This window comes from Abramis brama, assembly GCF_963993115.1.
Source record: "Abramis brama genome assembly, chromosome: 17".
Classification (NCBI taxonomy): Eukaryota; Metazoa; Chordata; class Actinopteri; order Cypriniformes; family Leuciscidae; genus Abramis; species Abramis brama.
The window spans coordinates 4,644,415-4,670,335 of record NC_139979.1 but is presented as its reverse complement, the minus strand read 5'-3'; the positions used below and the strand labels follow the sequence as shown (position 1 = coordinate 4,670,335).

Here is a 25,921-nt window from a genome sequence, read left to right as displayed (position 1 = left end):
CCAACATTGATGATAAATCAGCATATTAGAATGATTTCTGAAGGATCATGTGGAGTAATGATGCTGAAAATTTAGCTTTGACATCACAGAAATACAGTATATTAAACTAGAAAACCTTTGTTGTAAAATTGTAATATTTCACAATATTACTTTTTTAATGTATTTTTTTAATCAAATAAATGCAGGCTTGATAAGCATAAGAGACGAAAAACATTAAAAATAGTGTTTTTAACCTTTCAAAAACATTAAAAATATTGTTTTTAACCTTTTTGACTGGTACTGTAAGTAATAGTAGCCTACTAAATGACAATATTAAAACAACATTAAAGAGAACTTGATTATAAAACGCATAATGAAAAACAAATTAGTGATTTTATTTAATCATTTTTATCTTTTCCTGTATGAATTATGAATTATAGAATGTACGGAATATTTGGGTCCTTAAAAGCAATTTACGAACTATACAAATGTAAACGTCTAAATGTCCTGAAGACGCCTGGCTCTTATTATAAGGCAAGGCGGAGCTCTACAGATGATGGACAGTTAATGCAGCCAGTAAAAGACGAGACATCCGTTCGACGGCCAATAGCTGGCTCGCGGGGGCGGGGCTAACGCAGGGTTTTATCCGCACTCTCGCCAAGCGAAAGGAGAGAATCCCAAAAATGACATCCACATTTCCAGAGGAAAACCGCGGCGTTTAGAGACGTTGTCCTGAAGTTTCCCTCGCCTCGTCACATTATTGCGGATTACATTGTCTCCAGATATGTAGTCATTAGACTTTGGAAATGCATATTTAATACAGAAGGACAGTGTTTGCACACAACTGTTATTTACGCGTCTAATTTACTCCCTGATTTCAAACTCATGTGTGATTTAATGCCAGCGGCTCAACCTGCCGAAAAAATCGGCAAAATGAAGAAATTAAGAAGAACTTTGTCGGAGAGCTTCAGTCGCATCGGTGAGTGTCCATCATCCATCGCTTTTATTGTACACGAGCTCATCATTTCTGCAGGACAGTCCTTGGAAAGTTTGTTTTCACTGTAAATGATAGTTTTTGTGCTTTAAGCGACGCGTTTGTACGGTAAACGAAACTGAGCTGTGCATGTGAAGTGCAGATGTTGCATGATTGTTCATGATGCGGCTGAGCTCTTCACAAACCAGCAGAATAGAATTGAGTAGGGCTGTAGAATAGACATCTTCTCGTGCACTTTTAATCTGCAGATGCACCAGAATCTGATTGTTTGTGATCTTCTGTCAGAGGTTCACATGTGATCAATGTGTGTGATCGATCGCATAAACTCTTTTCATTGCTTTCCTGCATTGTGATTCATTGTCAGTGTCTGAAATCCTCTAAACTCGCAGAGACGTTCATCTGTAAAGGTCTTTGATTTTGCGTAAGAATCATAAGATCTCTACTTGAGCAGATCAAATGCAGACTTTTGCTTTACATCAGTCCTGTTATCTGTTAGTTATTTATGTGTATTCCCAGATTTCATCAACAGGACAGATATTATTGAAGCTTTTGGTTTATAATCAAGCAGGCATGCATATGACATTTATCTGATATTATAATGTTGCTTCTGTTTGAAAATCCTAAACTAAAAACTGTCAATCCTCATAAGAATGAGGAAAAGTATGATGCATTTATTTTTTTAATATTTTTTTTTTAATATTTGATCTTTGGTCTCTCTTAGACAACAGAACATGAAGGTTCAGTCTTTTGATCATCAGATGTTTCACCTTATGTGTCACATTTCAATATGAGCTCAAATAGAGACTTGAGCAATGCTACTTGTATGTCACCGGTTACGAGGAGACCGTGAGCACTCTTTAGGGCACTAAGCTGGTCCCTTTTCTGATTCTGATTGTCTTCTGTCAGTGTCATAAAGGCTGTTCTGTTAAAGATGCTGCCTAGGGGCTTTTATATCCTAAAGACGCTGACTTCACCAGTCATGTGTCTCATCATGGTTGTGCTACGTTCATCTGTTCTGTTAAAGGACAGTGATGGGCTGATGAATCTGATGATTGTGTCTTTGCACAGGAGTTATTCATATGGGCCCCATTCCAAAATCGAGTTAATCAGGCTGCTTGCGGAGACAACCTCTTTTGCAACATTCACAAAGAAGGCAATAATTAGTTGAAGTGGTTTGTACATGTGGGAGAACCTCAAAATGATCCATGTCGCATTTCACCTCAAAATTAAAAGAAATTATATTTTCTCATAAAGTTATGCCTTATGAGATAAGCCTTATACTTTACATTTTAACTATGAGTCATTCAATTAATCATTCACTTTTAAAATTAAAATGAATTCATTACTCAATATTTATTTAAATATTTTTATAAAACATTTTTATATACAATAAGAAGTGTGTATATTAGTTTAAATAATCTATGACTCATTCAATTAATCATTCACTTTTTAAATTAATGAATTAATGAATTATTGTATATTTAAACATTTCTTATATAACATTTTTATAAATACAATAAGTAAAGTGGTTATATATATACACACACACACACACACACACACACACACACACACACACACACACACACATGCATGCATATACAGTGCTGTTCAGAATTATTTGCCCCCTTGGTTGATATGATTAAAGATGGCTGTAGAAAATAAATCTGCATTGTTTATCCTTTTGATATTTTAAATAAAATAAAAATAAAATAAAAAAATCGAACCTTTTATTGAAGTAAAAGAATTGAAAGTGGGGGGAAAATTTTCTCCAAAACACATTGGGAACAATTATTTGCCCCCTTTTATTAAATACTTTTTGCAACCTCCTTTTTCCAAGGTAACAGCTCTGAGTCTTCTCCTGTAATGCCCGATGAGTTTGGAGAACACCTGACGAGAGATCAGAAACCATTCCTCCATACAGAATCTCTCCAGATCCTTCAGATCCATGTTGGCGCTTCTTCTCTTCAGTTCAGCCACTCCTCTTCTATAGGGTTCAGGTCAGGGACTGGGATGGCCATTGCAGATGCTTGGTTTTGTGCTCAGTGACCCATTTTTGTTTTGATTTTGATGTTTGATTTTGGATCACTGTTCTGTTGGAAGATCCAGACATGGCCCGTTATAAGATTTCTAGCAGAGGTTGTCAGGTTTAGATTTTTTTATCTGCAGGTATTTGATCGAATCCATGATGCCATGGATCTGGACAAGATGTCCAAGACCTCTGGCAGAAAATTAGGCCCACAACATTAAAGAGACAGCAGAGTATTTCATTTTACACATGAGGTACTTTTTTATCCCTGTGTGCACCAAACCCATCTTAAGTATTTGCTGCCAAAAAGCTCTTTTTTTTGTTTGTTTCATCTGTTTGAAAAGTAACTGGCACTACTGGAACTTCAAACGGGATGGGATGAAACAGCAAACACTTAAGATGGGTTTGGTGCACACAGGGATAAAAAAAAGTACCCCATATGTAAAATGAAATACTCTGCCGTTTCTTTAATGTTGTGGGCCTAATTTTCCAAAAACTCATTTTTTACAGTGCAGGCGCTGCTACGCCGTGTTGTCTCAGTGCGGATGTCCTTGGCGTCTCTGTGCGCGTCTTGTGTTTGTATGTTTGAAGTTGGGGTGTCTCATCCGGCCCATCCCTCATTTTGCATTATTATCTTTACATCAGGCTGCCAGTCGGCTGGTTTTAGACACTCGGTTCCATCTGAAGCCCTTAGAAAGGTTTTTTCTTTTCTTTTGATTGTGTGGGACGGATATTTTGAGACTCAGAATGTATTTTCTTTCTTCATTGAAGTTAATCTGTCTACCAAGACAGTGAAGCTGCTTTCATGCTGATCGTGCAGGAATGTCACAGTCACACAGGTAGCATATAATTAAATCATAACCTATTACTTATGTTTTTCCTTGTTGTTTTTTCCCCCTGAAGTGAAATCTGTAATAGTTCTGCAGTTTCTGTCTCAGTTTTCCTCTGAGAATGGTGCAATTTAATGGCTCGTCGCCTTGAAACAACAACAGTGACATGAATAAATAATTTTGCGAGGGACATGGAAGAAAGACGCTCGGCAGCGGTGCTCGTTTAACAGTGTTTAACAGTGATACTGTTTGCATGACTGTGCTTCAGTCAAATAATCTAACTCATTAAGCAGCCGAATGAAGGAGATCTGTGTCTATTATCTGTGTGATGTCATGAGCGCAGATCTGAACACTTTCTTTTATATTATAAAGGAAAGTTTTGTTGATCGCATAATGTTGATTACCACAATATATTTTTGCATGGTTATAAAAAGCAGACACGTGAAGCTGGTATTTTTTAAAATATTTAACCCTCTAGTGTTCTTCTTTCATTTTTGAATGGAATTTTTTTATTTATCATTTATTTAATTTTTTTATATGTTTTTTAATTCATCGGAATGGTACGAAACTTGGTAAAGGTTTTAGCTCTTCCTGTGTACACACACACACACACACACACACACACACACAAAATCATGGACATGATTTAAAAAGGTTAAATGGTCCTGAAAAATCTTACTAAAAGCTCTTTTTTTTGGATATCAACCTCAAATTTGGAACACAACTTGTTTAGATGAATGGCTTTGATTTTCTTGCAGTAGAGTAAAACGTGTTTTGGGAAATATATATTTCATTTGCAAATTTTTCCTAACAATAAACTTTATAACTTCTACAAGTTCACTTTTTTCACCAATCTGCCAAGTGTCTTGTTTAAAAAGAGGCTAAACTTAAGTCTGTGCTGCAAAGCATTGTAAAGTTGCTGTTTGAGCATGAAAAAGGTCTGCAAAGTTACAAGTCCACTCCAGCGGGAGTTATTCTCTATATCAGTGTCACTGTTTCTGAACTCCCTGAAACGCCTTGATTGTAGTCTTGAGTTTTCTTCCGGGAATGAACATGTCACAGTATTCCTTATTTAAATTATAAAAATTATATTAATGTGGAAAATAAAGGGCGGGGCCTGGTTGAGTTAGTTAGTAGTGTGTTGAGCCTCGTGGTTATGGTGAGGGGCGGGACATTTCACAAATACGCTCGAAACGCTTGACCAATCACAACACACTGATCCAGCCGACCAATCAGAGCACATTGTGCTTTTCTGAAGGAGGGGCTTCATAGAGACAGGAACTAAACAGAGCGTTACTGACAGACTGGGAAGAGAGGAGCTGCAACAATGGAGAATATGTGAAAAATAATGTTCAATTCAAGCATGAAAAAAAACTAAATCAAGACTTTGAAAAAGGGCATAATGGTTCCCCTTTAAACAAATTATTAGATTTCTTTTAATGTTTATTGCAGTGCAAGTGTTTTGCGTCATAGACTGTAGAGTTATTTTCTCTGGTTATCAACAGTATCTCAAACACTTTTACATCTCAGTATGGGCATAATATGGGTAGTTTGTTTGAGCATAAATTGGTTTATTGACTGTAGATCAATTCTCCCCATGTGCTAGACACAACAGAGATCTTTACCACAACAGTTAAAAAGATAAAACAACTGTCCAAGCTTTATTACCAACAATCCATTCTCTGCTCCCAGTGGCCATTTCATCCCAAACGATCTCCAGTTTCTGTTTCCTTCATTGAATGATGTTATAAAAGTCGATGTTTGCTATGAGAGTATCGGTTTAAATGTTCACCCTTCAATAGATAAAACCATTTCTCTGTGGTTTCCAGGCTTTATTGGAGTTGTTCAGATGCTGATGTGGTTTATACGTGTGGTTGAATCTCACAAAACAGGACACATTTCACCCCCAAATTATATATATTTTTATGAAGTGAAGCATATTGTAATAAACGTTTTATATTTTTAATATATAATTTATAAACTTTTATAAAGTTTAGTAGTAAAACAAGGCTTTATTTTCTTTATGGAAAATATATTTTCTCATTTCTTTGGGATTAAATGTAATGTGGACTTGCTCTTCGCCCTTTTCTCTTAATGACCCACGGCTGTGGCTGGAAAACTATTTCAGCCAATTACAGCCTTTCTTATTGGTTTTTCATTTTCATGTGCAGAATGCATTAAAGAGCCACTTTTTGATTATGTCATTCTTTTATTCACTGTTCAATAGTCAGTAAAATGAAAGTCTGATATTACTTTTCTTTTTCTCCCCTTCAAGCCTTCAAGAAAGAAGACAGCGGCTTTGACGAGGTAAGCGAAAATACAACCATTTGACTTTCATAACCCTTGGGAGTGTTGGAAGACACAGTTAATGTAACTGTCGTGAGATGTTATATGACGTGTTTGGTGTAGTTGTGTGCTGTCTGTAGCTTAATGGATTTCACTGCGCTTTGACTGTCATTGGAGTAGTGCATGCTGGGATGTGCTGTTTGGATGTTGCTATTTGAGGCGATGGTGTAGCTCTCTGGGGTTGAAGTGTCAGTTGTGATCATTTGAGAGATGCTTCATTGTTCCTCGTTTCTTCAATGTGCCGAGGCACCAACCCATCCATACATTATTCCATTGGCTTTGGAAACAGGCCCTCGAGTGATATTGGAGGGAACATTGAACAGGAACATAAAATATTATTTGAATGCATTTGAGGCCCTTTTTCACTGTTACAGCCATTACTGATTGTGTTTACTGGTGATTTTTCTAGAACCATGTTTTCCAGAGTTTAAAGACATTGACATGCGATTATGTAGGTTTTCTATATTCTGAAAAGATGAACTTTAAAACCAAATTTCTCAAAATGATAACCATTTTGTATTCAGGCAGCTTTGTTTTAGTGCTACACGTCCCATTGCAATACATAAATTGTTTGAATGTTGATTATTTTCATGTTTTTTCATGTTAATTTGCAAATCTGCATTTCTGTGGCTCATACAGTAGCGCATGGCACTAGCAACACCAAGCTCACTGGTTTGATTCCTAGGAAATGCATGAACTGATAAAATGCAAACCTTGGATGCAATGTAAGACGCTTTAGATAAAATCGTCTGCTGAATGCATAAACTGTATGCAAATATAATTTGACCTTCAAGCGGCATGTCACATTGGTTCCAAACAGAGACACCATCATTTCTACCAAACGGCCATTGTAGCTGAGCGTTTTAGCTAATACTTCAGCCCGGAAGGAATTTGATGTGCATGTAAACAATCACTGTTTCACTCTTCAGGAAGTCAAAGTACCGATGACTCTGACATTAAAGTCGTCATGAAACGGAACTTGATCGCCTTTTTTCCCCTATTGTGACGTATATCCAAGTGGAACGGCTTCTCGAACAAGAAAAAATGTAGGGCGGTGCTTGATTTTGTCCGTTGGGAATTGATTGGATGGTTGTGGTTTGCTATTGGTGGATCTCACGTGAGTGACAGGTCGCCCCGCCCTCATGCCATTAAACGCATCATCAGAGAAGAGAAAAGATGAGCTGCAAGAGGGAGGGGAAGTTATTTTGATTCAAGATTACGAGGCACATCAATTAAAAAAAATAATGATGTGCACGGATAAATCATGTATAATAAATCCAGCAATATTCAATAAAAACTAAGAATCGTCAATTTTGATTTCATGGTGACTTTAAACACCAGAAACTATCTGTACATCAACAAATGACAAACTTGATCTTGAACTGGAGCATGTGAGATCTTTATATAACCCTGAGCGCTGGTGCTCGGGTGTCTTGGATCGCTGCATCTCTTGTCTTTTCCCTGCCGTGGTCAGCCGTCACATCTGGTTAGGCCTGGACGAGCGTGTGTGTGTTTCTGCGTTCCTTCCTAGAGACCCACAGGAAGCCCGTCACTTTCTCATCGACAGGCTCTCTCTTTACAGCCCCGTATCCATTTAACAACATGCTTTACGCATGCATAAAAAATACAGCGGATGCAAAACAACAACCTTGACTGAATAAATGTAAAATTCAACAGTTCGCAGAGGTTTGCAGATGTCTAGTTGGGCTTTTTTCCTACGTGTCATGTTACGAGACGCTCCGTCAGCTGAACGAGGCCTTGTTGTGCTGCATGTTTAATGCCTGGAGTCTCTGAAACTAATGAGTGAGTGACATAGAGGGAGAAGTTTTTGCTTCTACTAGTTCAAAATATTCATTACTCATGTTCGCTAAGACCGTTACTGTTGCTCATACTTAAACAAAAAACCCTCTTGACATTCACAACCCATTCTACTTGTGAAACCTGACATGAAACGGGATCTTCAGTGAGACTAAAGTAGGATAGTATGGTTTTTATCCAGCAGGATTTGATGATTGGACTTGAAAAGTGGGTGTTTAGAGGGACTGACGAAAAGGCGGAGCAAGTCATTTATAAACATTTTAAAGAAAGATTATGCAAAAGAACTCTTGTTTTTCTTTGGAATAACATAAAGAATCATGCACAATAGGAACTTGTGCTTAGAAAGATATTATATGCATAGTGGCAGCAAGTTTTGCATAGACAAGCATTTTCTTTAGAAAATATCAAATGTAGCAATGTTATTTTCTTCTATTCATGACATTTGAAGCTATTTATTTATTTATATAATATGTAACAAATAAAAATATATAATCATATAAATTCTATAACTTATTAATTTAAAATTAAACAAATAAATGTATATATATATATATATATATATATATATATATATATATATACACACACATATATACATATATATTTATACACATACATATACAAACAGTATATACACACACATATATATATATAATATTCGCAGATTATATCTTCCTTGACTTCTTTGGCTTTGGGACAAGAGTAAATGTATTTGATAAATGTATATAAATAAATGTATTTGTTTAATTTTAAATTAATATATAATAAGTTATAGAATTTATATATAATATTTATTTATTTATTTTTCCGCAAAATGCTGCAGCAGTATTTATTGGAATCGTTTCTTGGCAATATCCATTACTGGTGATTTATTTTTAGCTTGTTTGTCCATGATGTCTCCGCGCAGTTTGTTGAAATGATAAGATTTGTAGCGTTCAAAAGCGTTCTCTTCATGGGAACTGGTTGGGTACGTTGGCTATAAATGGTCGCCGCCGCTGGGGAAACATGTAAAGAATCTCAGAAGGAAAAGGACTGTTTCCTGTTGAGCATGAAGTGTGTGTCTGAGAAAGCAGAAAGTATTTGACCTCCCTAGAAATGTCCTGATTCTCTGTGTGTGTGTGTGTGTGTGTGTGTGTGTGTGTGCGCGTGAGTCTGGTGGATGCGTCTTCATGTATAACTAGATGACAGTTTTTCCATAAACCCCTGCTGGTCTCTCTGATTTTGGCCTTTTGAGGCACAGACAGCGCTGGATGCATGTGGGTTTCTTTTAAACTAAGGAGACTTTTGTTTATTCAAAGTACACTGTAAAAAAATATTTGTAAGTTGTAAATAAAACAGATTATTGAAGTATGTTTTGACAATTTCTCTGTCATTATTTGTGAAAATTTCTTAGTGAAAATAGTTTCAAAGTAAATCCTAAACCATTTTTTGTCAGTGTATATCAGAAATATATAATGCTTAGTTGCTACTGTTCAAATGCCCTTCGTCTGTTGACTGCATTGCTTTACTCTTGTCCCAGAGCCATAGAAGTCAAAGAAGATATCATTTGCGAACAGAATATTATATTGCATTTCCAATCAAGATGTTATTTCGCCATGTTATGCTAATGGAATGAAAATATGTTATTTATTGTGAAATTAACCTTAGATGCAAGAGTCTTTTTATTCCAAAAATGTTTAATAGGTCATTTCCACCATCATCATTATTATCACAATATATTATTAAAAAAAATACAGAACGTGATTCGTATTTGTCCGCTGTTGGACATTGCTAGTTGATAAATTAGTGTAAGTTTGAAGAGTATTTATTTTCAGGGGTCGTCAGTGTCCTTAGTTGAAGAAACGGTTGGTTTAGTGTGCTTGTTTATGCACGGATCTTACCGTTACTGTCACGCTAAAGTTTGTCTCAACAGGATTTTGACTTGCACATGCACAATTTTATTGCATTCTGTGTGTGTGAAGGACATTGTGTCAATCTCACAAAAACGTTTATTGTTCATATTTCACAGCAGAATAAAGAATATATATATTTTGCTTAAATTTTCTTCTTTTCATCTTTATCCATTCTATTTCAATGATTTCACAGCAGAAGTCATGATGCATTATTTAATTAGTAAAGCATTAATGCATTGCGGTATTTGTTGCACTGCCTTTTATTTTTTGTATACAAATATATAAGGAATGACTATCAAACAGAATTTTGAGAATTAAAAATCACAAAAGTAAATGAGAATGACAGTAATGAGAATTTTTGTGGAAAAATGTTTTATTGTCATGAAAATAATACTGCGTTCTATAATGTAAAAAGAAAAATCATGATTCTCAAAGATAGGATTATCTTTAAGCGAAATGTGTTGCATGAGCTGGATGAGATTCTCGCTGACAGAAGATCTCATTGTTTTCTGTGTGATTCGACTTGCAGGCGAGTCGTATGAATGAGCTGAGTATCTTGTGTGTTGAAGTGTGCATCTCGACAGCACTCAGATTTATTTATAGCTTGATGCCACATCATCATCATCTACTGGACTCATTTCAGAGTGACCCGCCAGTCCACACTCATACGGAGTCTCTTAATGACTTCACAAAGGTCAAGTCTGATCAGTCACACAGGTGACCTCTATGTCAGATGTGCTCATCTGAACACCATACTGTATCTGATCTTGCTGGTAGCATTGATAATCTTTACATTTGATGAAGTAGAGCTGCACGATTAATCGTTAAAAGATAGCTTGTGTCTATTAAACCTTTGACAAAATCACACAATTCAGATCTGCGTTTGCATTGCCGCTGACCCAGAGAGAGCAGTTGTCATGTATCGGTATGAAACAGCCTTTTCTACATCAACATTATAAAAGTTTATAGTTCAGATATGAACACTGATGTCTACGGAAGCGTTCAAAATACAGTAAATCATCTTTTGAAAGTAACTTGGGGCTTCAAATTACGATTGTATGAATTACATTGTTACACCAGTAGGTGGCGACAAGTGACTGTTAAAAAACGTATTTGTCATTGAATCAATCATTCAAGAGATTCGTTCAAAAAACGCTGATTCATCCGGTAATGAAACAAGTGAGTCATTGAATCGTTCATTCAACCGATTTAAAAAAAAATTGTTATTCAGATTAATTATAATAAATAAAATTTTATATAGTCTGCAGGATTGAATGTTTTGTTGTCAATTATCATATTTGATACATCAGTCTTTTAACTCATGATATAGTGATAATATGGAGGGAAAAACAGCTTAATTTTATTCAGAGGCCCAAATATATGCAATTTGGTGCAGATGCTGATATTTATATTGCCAAAAATATGAAATTCTGATAGCTTGTGATTGTAAATCAATAAGATCTTTATAACAGTTTAGTAGAGTTCTTACACACAATGCATATAAATATCAGTCGTCACCATATATCTGCCAATAATATGTTTTCGTTTGAAGATATTGAAATGCTTAATTTTTATGATTAAAGCTCTGTAGTTTTAAAACCTATAATGCAGTGCAATACAATGATGATTGAGAGATGAACAAAGAAACCTTCCTCAGAAGCCTGATGGATCATATCTGATACTGATATTTGAAAAAAATATGTATGGATAATCAAGTTGCTTTCATCTTGAAATTTTACTAACAATATCAAATTTATTCTTACATTTACTTTATAAAAATCAGTAAAGATTTCACAGTAAAAAGACACATGAACCATGACCTGAGGGTGGACATTTTACAATTTCTAAAGGCCTTTAACTTGCTAAAAAGTATAAAATATCAATCAGACAGAAGGTTAGGTTAGGGTTAGGTTTTTCAGCTGCTTTGATCATGTTGATCATTTAGAGACCGTAGAAATATCTGTCAATATTTGCACCCTCATGTTGCTCTAAAATCTTTTTTTTTTTTTTTTTTTGTGCGGTACTGAAGGTCAACTTTTTGAATCTTCATTCAGCTCTTTTCCATACAACAACATTTCACCACCATGACTGTCAAGCTCCCAAAATACCCATAACACTCATGCACTGTATTCCAGCTCTTCTGAAGTCTCATGATGTCGATTCCAGTCTGTTTCTCAGACAAAGCATAATGTGACTTTTGAAGACTTGAAACAGTCAAATGGACTATTGTTATGATAATTTTATGAGGTCTTTTTTGGGATAAAAATCTTCAAAACAAGTTCTAATTTTGAGCTCCTTTTCTTTAAAAACGACAGAAATGTGATGAAGCAGAGATTCTGTCCTCCACATCAGCTAATTTGTCCTCTTCCAGCCCCCCGCTGCGCTCCCAGACTGCTAATGGAGACCCTGCCGCACCGGGACACGGGTGAATTTTAAATAACTTTCTGGGATCGAGTGGTTCACAGCTGAAGGAATGCTCGGCCCTCAAAATGGCGTGAAGCCCCGGAGGGATTCGGTGCCTTCAGTTAGAATGTGTTTATTGTGAGACTTGAAATGCTTGTCATTGTGAGCGCGCTTGAGAGGAAAGAGCTGCACGCTTGTGCGTTCGCCTATGATGCCTGTTTTAATGTCTTCTTCGTCTGTGGAGAAGGATTACGCTCCTTTAGATTCAAATTTACATTTATCCATTTAGCAGACGTGACTTAAAAAAAGGTGGAATACATCAAGCCATTTATCTTAAGGAGGCAATAGCATGAGAAGTGCTAGTAATACAGGGAGGAAGAAATATTTAAAAGCATAGAATAACACTTATATTCATATGTGGGATTTATATTCAGTAAATTACATTTTTAAACGGTTCACTGGAATGACACATTTATAATGAATTATTTTCTTCTATTTTAAGTCACTTTGCATAGATGCATAAATAAATTTAAATGTAATAAAAAATAAAAATAATATATATATATATATATATATATATATAATTCAAATTACATTTAAATTTATTTATGCATTTAGCACACTTATACTGTATATAGTAATATATATATATATATATATTGTCATTAGACTAACTGAAGTGGATATAATAATGCAATTTAAGCTCTACACATCAAAATATATGAGCAGAATTACATTTACATTTATGTATGCAATTAGCAGATGCTTTTATCAACAGTGACTTACAGTAGAGGAAATTAATTCATTATAAATTCTTGTGAACTCTTTTTATTTTTGGATCCAGTCGTCAGGCTCACAGCTGTAAAATTCCTCAATGCGTGATTGACTGAAGGTGTCACAAAAGAAATTGTAATTTTCTAATCATAAATTCCGGCCTCCTGTCTCTTCCTGTCTTTTCTCCGTGTGCAAGAAGTTCATTATTTATTCTCGGCTGAATTAGAGTCTGGCACGTTCTCCACTTTCATTTGTTTGGTGTCAGCATGTGGAATTAATTTAATAAATGTCGTCTTTCATCATGTTAAAGGCTCCCCAGTTATTTGTGGAATGGGCTTGTTGTTGCCACCACAAATCATCTTTTTTTTATTTGAGGGAAAAGCTTCAAGACAAACATCTCGTATTTTCGTCTTTGCTGATGAATATAATCTTATATAAATCTTATAATCCAGTATTCGCAAATGAATCCTTAACATAAGTGGATCAAAGGCTGTGTTCTGTTGTATTTTTGTTATGGGGTGAACATTGATTTCAGCCATCAGGAATTGATCAGATAAGGATTAAAAAAGACAAGATTTTGATTTGAAACAAAGTGCACGGATGAATCATTCACAGTAAGATCAAGAACATGAATTAAAGACTATTTTGACTTCATGTTGGGTCAAATTCTGTCATCATTTACTCACCGTCGTTCAAAACCCATAAGACTTTGGTTTACTTCAAAACGCATTTAAAGTCAGGCAACCAAAAGATTCATAAAGGTGGCGTTAAAAAACTAAATTAAATCTGCTCATCAAATAAATAAATCATATCTTTTAATAAGACTTGGACTAAACCGCTTGATTCATATGGATTTATTTATGACAATATCAGTCAATATTAGAATTATTTAAAAAAAATTAAAAATGAATGAAGCGATATTGGATATGTAATTGTACATGCTCATTTCCAAAAATTTTACCGATTATTTTTTATGTGATCTAATGCTCACTTAAGTTAATTTTTAAAACACTTATTATTGAATAATTCGGTTAAATGTAATCTTTACCAAATGTCAATACGAATGTCCATTTTAAGATGCATTGCAGCACCTAAAATTATTGATTTTATTTTGTGTGTGCGTAATTTGTTAAGGCAAATGCTGAGTTGGTTAGTAGTGTGTTGAAACTCGTTATGGTAAAGCATGGGATATTTCTCAAACACGCTTGAAGCGCTTGACCAATCACAACACACTGGTCCAGCCGACCAATCAGAGCACATTGTGCTTTTCTGAAGGAGGGGCTTCATAGAGACAGGAACTAAACAGAGTGTTACTGACAGACTGGGAAGAGAGGAGCTGCAACAGTGAAATTTGTGGAAAAATTATGTGTTTATTGAACATCTAAGCATGAAAACAACCTGTTAGAAGAGCCCAAAGACAAAATCAAGACTTTGTAAAAGGGCATAATAGTTCCCCTTTAATTTTTAACCAAAGTCTTATAGGTCTGGAATTCCGGTGAGAATCCGTCTGTCACGATTTCTGCCGCCTCAGTAAATCAGCATTCGTCTGGGAGACAGACATGTGACCAAACCGACTGCATTATCCGGACGTCAGCTCCTCCTAATTGCTCGCCAGCTCAGCTGTTCCACACGGAAAACTTGAAAACCAGAAATCTGAAACGTTACACAGCATTTCCAGGATAGAAAATCAGCGTTGCTGCATGTTGTATTCCTCATTTCAGATAGTAAATGACAATTTTAATGGGCTGTCATCTGTTTTCTTCTTCCTCCATTAGCTTATAATGAAGTGTGAAACGCTGAGTAAATGTGATGAGATTGTCATATCGCCATTCGCCCCTCATCCATTATTTGTTTGCGTTAGTGTGGGGAGGTTTTGGTTTGTGTAGCTCTTGGCTAACATCCATCCATCCAGATGCTTGCCAATTATCTTTGAGATGGTGTTGTGGAGTGATTCAGTCCAGCCAAACACACAAATGTCTTTTTCAAACGCTGCAAACGGTCCTGGATCAAAGTTTTTCAGGAACTGCCAGACAGATGACATGTTTTCCTTCCAAGGAACACAATGCAATTTTGGCCCAGATTTTTTGCTTTTGGAGAAAATGAAACAAGCATTTGCTGGTGAATAATGTTCGTCATAGAGAATCATGACACTAGCTGTGTCTTCTTGTGTTGTTTAGCTCATTGATGTTGAGTGGTTTGGACTTGCAGTCTTGTGGCCTTCGTTTGCCCCATTTGCTTCATGTGCTATTTCATGGTTTGTAAGGATGCTCGGCTCGCAACTGCCCTTTTTATAAATTGAACTGTAGCATCAGAATTATTTTTAAATAATTAGATGGAGCGATATTGGATTTGTAATTGTGCATTCTCATTTACACTTTTTTTTATTTTATTTTTTTACATTTCTTAATTTTTAATTTTACTCAAATTTTCCACGGACCCCGCAGAATTCCCTTGCGTCCCCGTGGTTTTCCCTCAGTTTGAAAACCTTGGTCGTTGATCACTTTGGATGAAAGCATCTGCTAAATGACTTGCTTGCAAAGGAAAAGAGCGGTTCAATCCAGGAAGTGCCACATTTGTCATGTTGACATTTAAATCAGTTGGAGAAGTGCTCAAAGAGGTCATCGTTTCAAAGCCAAGCGCATGATGTCAGCGTGCACCAGCGTGCGAGAATTACTTTTCCTGATCACACGTCTACATTTTGGACTTTATGTACTGCATGCTTCTAATATCACACTCATAAGTGCTCGAGGTCAGTTATGATGCCGTGAGTTAGTACGCCGCTTGGTGATTGTACCGTATTAATTCGAGCCTGAGTCCTCATCATTTAGAAGTGCATGCAAAGTGGATCTGTTCTTGTTTCACAGAAAACAACTTCTTCTCAACATGTCGACGACACAAACCAAACTCTTCCAGGGCTCAGCTACAATACAGTGCTTGACGGTCAAACGTCGTTCACGGGCAGCCAATGAAGACATAGGCGAGCATTATGCAAATTACAAACCTAGGTTCGAGTAGGAAGTAAGTTTAAAACTTTGCAGAGCTTTTACATTCTCGAACAGCTATATTACACATTACATGAAAGGCAATAACTGAAAAAGCATAATACGTGCACCCGCTGGTTATATGTGCTGCCGTCTCCTCCTCTAAGCTGCTTAACGCTCCTATCAGGAGCTGAAGATATTAGAAAGTTTGAAGACAGCGGTTCAGAAGAAGATTACAGATGAGGAGGTCATGATGGTTTTGGAGAATCTTACAAACGAGGATTCATTTTTGTAGAACATTGAGTCCTCATTTATGTTTCATTTAGGTTAAGTGTAAACTTTGTCTTAGATGCTTCTCATAAAATTAAAGAGAAATTAAAAGTGGACACACATGAGTCAGTTGCCTTGCAGAAAGAGTATAGAGCTTTAAAATGAATGTGGAGAGAAGCTCAGATCATTTGAGAAGAGCTTTGACTTTGATTGATTTTGTAGACTCTTCTGAAACTCAACATGAGACGCGTGAGATAATTGAGGTCTGTTGTTCAGAAGAAACATTTGAGAATACGGATGTGAATGTTTGGTAGACGGCGAATCGATTCGATTTACCATTCATAGGTTTTTGATTAGATTCAGTGATTAGATAAAAAAAAAATTAGATTCAGTTTAATCCGATTTGAATGTTTTGATTCTGATATTACTAATGAAGTAAAATAGACTGGGTGTGTGCAAGACATATCAGCGTTTATCGGATGCATTGAGGAGGCCAAACTACTCTCAATGGCCAAGTGATGCTGACAATAATTTTGTCACCGTGATTTTGGTCAAGTAAGATACAAATGTTGTTGATCCTGGAACAACATTCCTCTCTGAAAATGTAGCTCTAAACCTAAACCTACCCATAAGTTATCCCTAAAATCACAGGGAATAGATAGGTGATGTAGAAGCACCTAACCCTGGTTATAAGCCTAAACTTGACATAAACTGTAAACTCGTTCCTCAGATCTGATTGGTTGATTGAAATGTTGTTCCAGGATCAGTAAAGCATGTTGTACTTGGTGAAGTCAGGTTCACCATGGTCTGTGACACTAGCGCAGATTCTGTGTAAAGAACAATTCTTTGTGACTTGGAAAAGTTGGAAAAGACGTTTGTTGTTGGAGGGCAGACGTAATCACATGATGACAGGATGACTGAAATTAACTGTTTCAACATTTTTAAAAGGTATCTTTATTCTAATGTGGCACTTCAAGTAATTTGGTGCCTATTTGAGGCCAATGGCTCCTTAATTGATTTTTGTTGTTGTGTGGAACCCTGTATATTGCAAAAAGTAAAATACATAATTTTTTTGTTTTTGTCATTTTAACATGGTGCATCCGTGCACGGTGTAGTTTGTTCAGTATAATGTAAGAGACGTCTCAGAACTCAGATCTTCAACATGGACTCTGTAGTTTCTCTTTATCCGTCGATGCGCTGCTGTAAATGCAGTGGGTGGGCGCACTCTTCCCCTGAGTCATGATTATGTGGCTTCGTCTGATGGTTTTTGTGTTCTCCCTAATGTCTCCAGTCACCATGGATACGCAACAAGTACAGTCTTCGGGATAAAGCCTTTGTGTCCGGACTGTAACAAATGCATTCAGCTCCCCAAAGAACGGCACACGAGCATGACATCACATCCTCTGCATTCATCGGGCACACGAGTGTCGTTTGGGTGATAAATCAAATATTCATGAAATATTCTCAATTATTTGATCTTTTTTTATTTTTATAAATGTCGCTATACAATTGCATATTGTGATGATTTTAACAAACCTTTTATGTGGTAATTAATTTTAATGTCATTAGGCTTGATGAGTTTGATATGAATCAGTTCAAGCTGTCCATTTCAGTGAATTCATTCAAAACTCTGATTTGATTCACTTGTATCATCTCTCAAAAGTGTTAATAAAACACATCTGACATTTTTCAAATGTTTTAGTAAAAATATATAGGCGAGTATTGCTGTTTATGACTATTTATTATGATATTGATTCAATTTCAATTCACATTCATTTGTATAGCGCTTTTCATAATGCATATTGCTTCAAAGCTGCTTCACAGAAAATGCAAGGTTTCTACATTATAATTTCTGCAGTTATCAGAGGTGGTACAAATATGTTACTTTATTTATTTATATAAAGCACAATTTAAAACAACAGAGAGTTGATCAAAATGCTGTACAGGAGTGAAATATAAATCATTAAAAGATTAAAAATTCATAAAAATACAAAAAAAATCAATATTGTTAAATATTTCACACAAATATCCTTCATTTAATGAAAAGCGCACCTTCATTATTTAAAGATTTTTAGTGTATTTTACTTCTTAAATGGAATATTTTAACCGTTTTGTTAAAATGAGGTTCATATTGTATGGAAGCTTGTTTACGCCACTGAATAAAAAATAAAAAAGTTAATTACGACTTTTTATCTTGCAATTCTGATTTCTTTTCTCACAATTCTGACAGAAAAATCAGCATTGCGAAATAAAAAGTTGCAATTATGTGCCGTAAACAAGCTTCCATAACATTGAAACCTCTGACATCAGACTTTTGAGAAATCTGAGCATAGTTTGACACATTAATAAGATCTCTTCTGAATTTCTAGACCACTGAGGTCTTTCTCCCCTAGAGCAACGTCTTGTGCACAGACTCTCATTAATAAGACTTTGATATGAGACAAACAATATTTATTTTGCTCCATTTACAATGTGTAAATCTGACGTGTCTGTGAGTATTAATTATCTGTTATTCTTGAGGTTTAACTTTAGTCTCGCAGGAGTGAGTCTGTCTGTGCGCTGTGAGAACGCTCCACAGGAGCTCGAAGGTCATGTTATACTGCAGCGTATCTAAAATCACTTCAAGATGTTCCTGCCAGATTGCATCTGACCTCAAATGCCACTTCATTTTTTATTTTTCCCTCGTTTGCCAGGACAGGAGTAGGATGTTGACCGCTAACGCTGGTCTTTCCCGGAGGGTGCTGACCTCCAGCACTGACTCTTATACAGTCTGGAAAAACACAATGACATCAGCATTCATTTTTTATCCTTTTGAGGGCATTGTGGGAATGAGTTCCCCTGGATACATGTTTGTGTACCCTTTCAATGCTATTTTAAATATCTCTGTAGGGAAGGGAGATTTTTAAGATGTAAAGATATTTGTCAGACTTTTTAAAAATGATATTCGATATGTATCTCAATATTTATGCATTTACTTTTTTTTATTTAAAGGATGCTTTTCAACGAAACACTCATTGTCCAGTAGATTCAGCAATATTTGCCAACAATAAAATACAGTATGAAAAAATTGAGTTAAAATAATCAATGAGAGTCAGAATGTTTATTCCAAGAAACAAAATACGGTAAGAAACCAAGTGAGTTAAAATAATCCAGATGACTCAGAATATTTATTTCAAGAAGTAAATTTAGTTAAAATAATAAAAAAAGATTCAGAATATTTATTGCAAGTAAAATTCTGTAAGAAAAAAGTGAGCTAAAATAATCAAGGAGATTCAGAATATTTATTGCAAGTAAAAAAAAACCAGTAAGAATTAAATGAGTTAAAATAATCAAGGCGTGTTTTAAGGAAAGAATATTTAATTTATTTAAATTTAATGATTACTTTTTCATTTATATGCAAAGGTATCTATACATAGTCATACATGGCAATATTCCACTATGTGTATCTTACTAAATCAATTAATGCATGGAAAAATTATGCAAACGAATAAGTGAATCAGAGTTTTAAATCGATTCACTGACAGTTTGACTGATTCACAGAATTTAATCAGTCTCTGTAACTTTGGCTCTCCTTAAACTTCAGTATACTACAAACAAAGAAAGGATCATGCAACTAGTCTTAATAGACAAACACACACAAAAAATCATCATTTTATATTTCCAGCACAATTGTTCAATCAATATCGCCCTCCTCTTTATTTTTACAGTAATCTGCATCTGCGTTCCAGCGTGGTCAATGACAGAATGACTGCCGGCTCGTGGGCCGTCGCAGTGCCAGCTGTGTGTTTGTGTGTGTGGATCCTCAGCCAATCTGTCAGTGTTAATTGACGCTACATGGTTCTCAATCACAGCGGCTCAGTCTTGCATGTGAAGGTATGAGCGCCTGCATTTTGTGCGTAATCCCCGCTGGCCCTTGTGACCCGCGTGAAGCCACTGCCAGCGTGGGTTAAGACCCTTCATCTCATTAAAAAAATGAGTCGTATAATCCGTACATTAATTAAACTTCCTTAATAGCCCCTCGAGGATGTATAGTAGATCAAATATTGCTGAGATATTAAAATGCAAATGCAGATGTGCGGAGGCCTGCGGAGCTCGTTTCATGATGAGTGTCAGTGATGGGTTCAGAAGCAGCATTTGATGGGAATGGAGTCGCCCCGTGTGGTTCTTTCGTAATTTGTTCACGCCGTGTTTGATACAGTATGTGTCTTAGTGTCTTAGGAGATTTTGGGCTGTGCAACAATTAATCGCGATTAATCGCATCCAAAATAAAAGTTTGTGTTCACATAATACATGTGTGTGTATAATTATTTTGTATATATAAATACACACATATGCATGTATATATTGAAGAAATATTTTTCTTGTGGTTTATTTTATTTTATTTTATTTTATTTTATTTTATTTTATTTTATTTTATTTTATTTTATTTTATTTTATTTTATTTTATTTTATTTCTCATCAGTATAAAATATATGGGCTGTGCAGTGATTAATCGCATCCAAAATAAAAGTTTGTGTTCACATAATATATGTGTGGATAATTATTTTGTATATATAAATACACACACATGCATGTATATATTTAAGAAAAATGTGTTATTTATATATAAAATATTTATATGTATAAATAATATAAATGATGTGTATATATATATATATATATATATATATATATATATATATATATATATATATATATATATACATATATACATATATACAGTATATATATATATATATATATATATATATATACAGTATATACATGCAAATATTTCTTAAAAATATGCATATGTGTGTATTTATATATACAAAATTTACACACATATATTACACATATATTACACAAAATACACACATATATTATGTGAACACAAACTTTTATTTTGGATGCAATTAATCGTGTTTAATCGTTGCACAGCCCTTATATTATATTAGATTAGATTAGATTAGATTATTATTATATTATATTATATTATATTATATTATATTATATTATATTATATTAGATTAGATTAGATTAGATTAGATTAGATTAGATTAGATTATAATCCCTTTGCAGTTCATGGTAACTTTTGGACATAACTAGGACATTTTGTCACTTTTTGAACTTTGTGTCGCTGCTTGATGTCTAATGTAGAATCTGGGTGGTGTCACAAAAGCAGTTGTGTAGCACTGATGTAACAGAGCAAGTTTAGCTCTTGACCTTCGAGTCGTGCCGTAGGGTCGGGTACAACCGCGTATGATCCAGCCTGAGCCGTGCGCTGATTGCTGTCGCCATTTGGCCGCCGCTATTGTTGTTGATGAGATGTTGAGCAGCAGCTGGTGTCTAGCCTATATTAGCGTGCTGTAATTAGCTCATACTGATGAATACGGTGGGGTATTCCCCCCCTCCCCAATCCCAGCTATCAAAATGACCATTTCGGTCATTAGAGTGTGATATGCAAGGACAGATTCCTGACTGACGGAAATATGCAAAGCACTCTGGAAATGTCAAGCTTAGGAATGTTGGTCCGTGCTAAACACGCTGTTCGTTCATGAATAATGCAAACTCAGAGCGACTCTGTCTCTGAGATCTGAAGTGTTCGACATGCCCTCTGTGAGTCAGTTCTCGTGCCTGATCATGGTGAGGTGTTCGTGGAGAAAGTGCTACTGTCTCTGAGTGTTGAGTTGCATGACAGCTGGGATTTGTGATTCTCTCTCCCAGGATTCCGAGCGGAGAACAAAAACTCCATTGGTTGTGCTTCGGACGTGAACCGCGCTTAATAAAGCACTCTGTCATTAAGCATTAGCATGTAGCCACCACCATGAGGGCTTTCACCATTGACCAATTAAGTTTGCTGACTTAGATAAACTCAATGAACAAACACTGATGTAATCTATAGAGCTTAATCAGGGTAGTGCTACCCATAAGCACATGGTGCTCACCGCGTTTCATTTTTAATGGGAATGCAAACAAGGCTGTGAGGGATAGAATATAGTGGATTCAGGACAATGGATTTTACTGTTGTTCCACAATGTTCAGCTAATAAAACATCTTTCCAAAGCAAACTTTTAGTGGACAAATACTCTATGAAACTGTTTTGAAAATCACATGTGAACCTTTATAAAGTGTGTGCCAATGCATTATCCCTTAGCCTTGTTTTCATCCACGTAAAATTTGATATGGCTTCTAACCTGACTGAGGTCGATTGTACACTTTCGGATGTCGTTTAAGGCAAGACGCCACAGGTAAAAAAAAGGTAACTAATGGATATCACCATATTTTCCCCAGTTGATTAATCACAGTATTAAGACAAATGTGTTTTATTTAGTGCTGTCAAATTAATTGTGATTAATTGCATCTAACATAAAAGTTTTTGTTTACATAATATATGTGTGAGTGTGTGTGTGTGTGTGTGTGTGTGTCTAATACACATGTGATATATATAAATATAATAATACACACACACATTTATAATGTAAACAAAAACTTTTATGTCAGATGCGATTTATCAATTTGACAGCACTAGCTGTATTACAAGTTTTCTGAAATATTATGTTTAAATATGCAAATGATGCATATCTAATTAAATTTGCACTTGTTTGCATAAATGTCTAGAGCAGAAATTTGAACATTGGATGAAGCCAGGTTCAAAATTCTTGTTTGATTTTGTTGACATATTAGAGGGGATTTTGGATCTCTCTTTTTATTACTCCATAAATCAGATAATACTGTCAATAGACGAAAAAAAAATACTTAGACTATAGATATGAATAAAACTGTAAAGTTTGGTGTATGTGAAGCTGCTGGACCGCCTTTAAAAGATACGTATTATCATAGAAATCTACATATGCAAACAGATGTAATAAAATAAGCTCTTAAATGTGTTTTGTGGATGCTTTCTTTCCACTAGTCTGAAAGAAGACCGTAATGGAAGCAAAATAACCCAAAATTGAGTGCTTGAAAAACAATGCTTTGCCTGTAGCATCTTAATGGTATTTGTTTATTTATTTTACACTGCACATGCAATTATACCATAGATCTGAGTTGTTTGTCATGATTTTGATGTGACATTATTTGTGTGTTGTAGTGTGGTTGAGCTGATGGGTGGAGAGCGATTAGTGTGGAATGACAAAAAGGGTTAATGCCTCTGAGAGATGAGCTCATTTCCTGCTCACGTCCGTATGTGTGTGTTAACTGAATATGACTGACCATCATTGCATCAATATTCCATTAAATCAGCTCATGTTTTAAAGGAACAGTTCACTAGAAATCATCAATCATTTACTCAAACCCATACGAGTTCAACATCAGGGTGAAAAATGATGTCAGAATAAGAGAATGACTGAAGAGTGGTTTGGTAAGGAGTCAATTTCTTTTCTGTCTAACAGAGCAGTGTTACTTTAGTATACTATTCTAGTATCTATTCATACTTTGAATGAGCTTTTATTTTATATTTTCAGTTTTCATTTGGATTTTTAAGTATTAAACAGTAGTATTTAAACTTCATTTTAGTTTAGATTTTAGGCATTTGGCAACACTGTAACATTGATTTCTCAGGGTTTTACTGGCATCAGCAGAGGGGGATTGTGGGATGGTAGGATGAATCATGTCCAAATAAGATCATATTTAAAGGGTTAGACTTAGTTCACCCTAAACTGAAAATTCTGTCATTAATTACTCACCCTCATGATGTTCCAAACCCAGACTTTCTTTCATCTTCAGAACACAAATGAAGATCTTTTTGATGAAATCTGAGAGCTTTCTGTCCCTCCATTGACAGCTACGTGACTACCACTTTGACGCTTCAAAAAGTTCATAAAGAGATCGTAAAACTAATCCATATGAATTGAGGTGTTCAGCAGTCCAAATTTTCTTGATTGCTTTATATGATGAACAGATTAAATCTAGGCTGTGTGTCCAAGTGTATTTAGCCAGCTGAAAACGCTGGGTGCTCTGCTGAAAACGCCTAGTGAGAGCGTTTTGCCAGCGTTGCGTTTTTTCAGTTGAGACGCTTTGCTTGTTATGATACGGAATATCCGCAAAAGTGTTACTAGTATCTCATTTCACACATATTTTGTTTCTGTGTTGATTCTATATTAAAATGTCGATACAATGTAACGTATTTTCTCTTGTTTTAAATTATTTTGTTCCGTTATTATGCTTGTTGTCATCATCTGTTGACGTTGTACAAGCAGAATGTGGCGGTTGGTCAGTGTGGTATTAGTCCCGCCCCTCCTCCACTCTGATTGGACGGTTTGGTAAAGTGACAATGATGAGCGCTGCGTTTTACCCAAAGTTGAACATTCTTCAACTCTCGGCGACCTGTAAAAAACGCAGAGCGTTCAGCACTTCAGCGTGAAAAAGACGCTCAGCGCCTCGTTATGCTCATAGCGTTTTAAAAACGCGGCGCTCCCATTGAAAACAATTGAAAAAATACGCCAGCCGCATGAAAAAACGCTTCGGTGGACACACGGCCTTATTCACATAGAAACATTGATTAGCGAACATAAACAGAAGCTCAACCGAACCTGCTTGACATGCGAGAACAAACCTCATTAGTTCTTGCTGAAGCTCAAACGTGATGCGTAACACGAGAAGAACCTCACTGAGATCCCCCCCCACCCCCAAAACCAAGCATAAAATGCAAAACGCCTGCAATCTGAGGACACACGAGTCTTGCCACATGATGTCTTTGTATGTTTTTGATTTAAATGGCACAAGTCACATAACATCATTCTTGTATTTCAGGTGAATGCTGCTGGCAATCTAGTGAATCTCTCTATAAGTGTAGTACTGGTGCATGGAGGAAAAACAGGGTTTGTGAAAGTGATTTAACTCTTTTCAAACCCTCAGAAGCTGTCTTACACGCTCCTGTCCGTCAAACAAACGGGCAGAAGATTTCCCATGGAGTGTTTAATCTGCTGAAGTAATTAAAATCTGATTGGTCTGTGACTCCCTCTTGACCTTGAGACTCATTATTGGCATCGATCTGGCCTTCAGTGTCTCCCGGTGGCGTTTCAGGACACGTCACTCACAGGTCTCATAGGTGCACCTGATTTCAGGCTTTGAGTTTTGATTTGTTCCATCAGATTGTCAACATTGTCATTTTCATCTCTGATAAAGCCCAGAAATTGAGCATTGATCCATTCGAGAGACTGATCCGTGGTGACAAAGGTCTCCAATTCAAAGCTTTGAAAAAAAAACACTGCTTTTTGACTAATTTAAAGCTGCAGTCCGCAGTTTTTCCTCTTTGTCGCCATCTCTGTTCAAAATCTGCTATTGCAGTTATTCGCGGATTTATCAACTTAACGTGGGTTGTGCCTCGGCTCGGCACAGCGCGGATGAATCCAATGTTTTGAGGAGAATGTGCGGCTGTCAGTCGCCGCTGGTGTGGATCCTGTCATTTGCAATCACAGAGTCTACTTTTTGGATGTATGACCAACATAAGAGTTTTCACTGGAAAATGTCGTCTGAACAAGTAAGCAACATCCACTTTTGTTCTGACCAACTAAGGGGAAAAAAGCATTGCAGTAAATCGTGCTGATTAACGATCGCTTTATCATATCACGTCAAACCGTGCAAATTATACTTTGTTCTCAAAATTGTTAATGTTAACAACA

The 25,921-nt window shown here is 35.9% G+C and overlaps 1 protein-coding gene across 2 annotated transcripts in view; it reads left to right on the top strand.

Annotated features, from left to right (window-relative positions):
- The first annotated feature begins 645 nt into the window (after window positions 1-645).
- cdk14 (cyclin dependent kinase 14) overlaps window positions 646-25,921 on the top strand; it is a 152,751-nt gene continuing 127,475 nt past the window's right edge. The window contains exons 1-2 of one of the 2 annotated variants that reach the window (XM_084089644.1): window positions 646-958; window positions 6,108-6,139. In XM_084089644.1, coding sequence (XP_083945770.1) covers window positions 865-958; window positions 6,108-6,139 — 126 coding nt within the window. In that variant the 5' untranslated portion in view covers window positions 646-864. The remainder of the gene's footprint in view (window positions 959-6,107; window positions 6,140-25,921) is intronic. The other variant, XM_084089643.1, reaches the window with a different exon arrangement.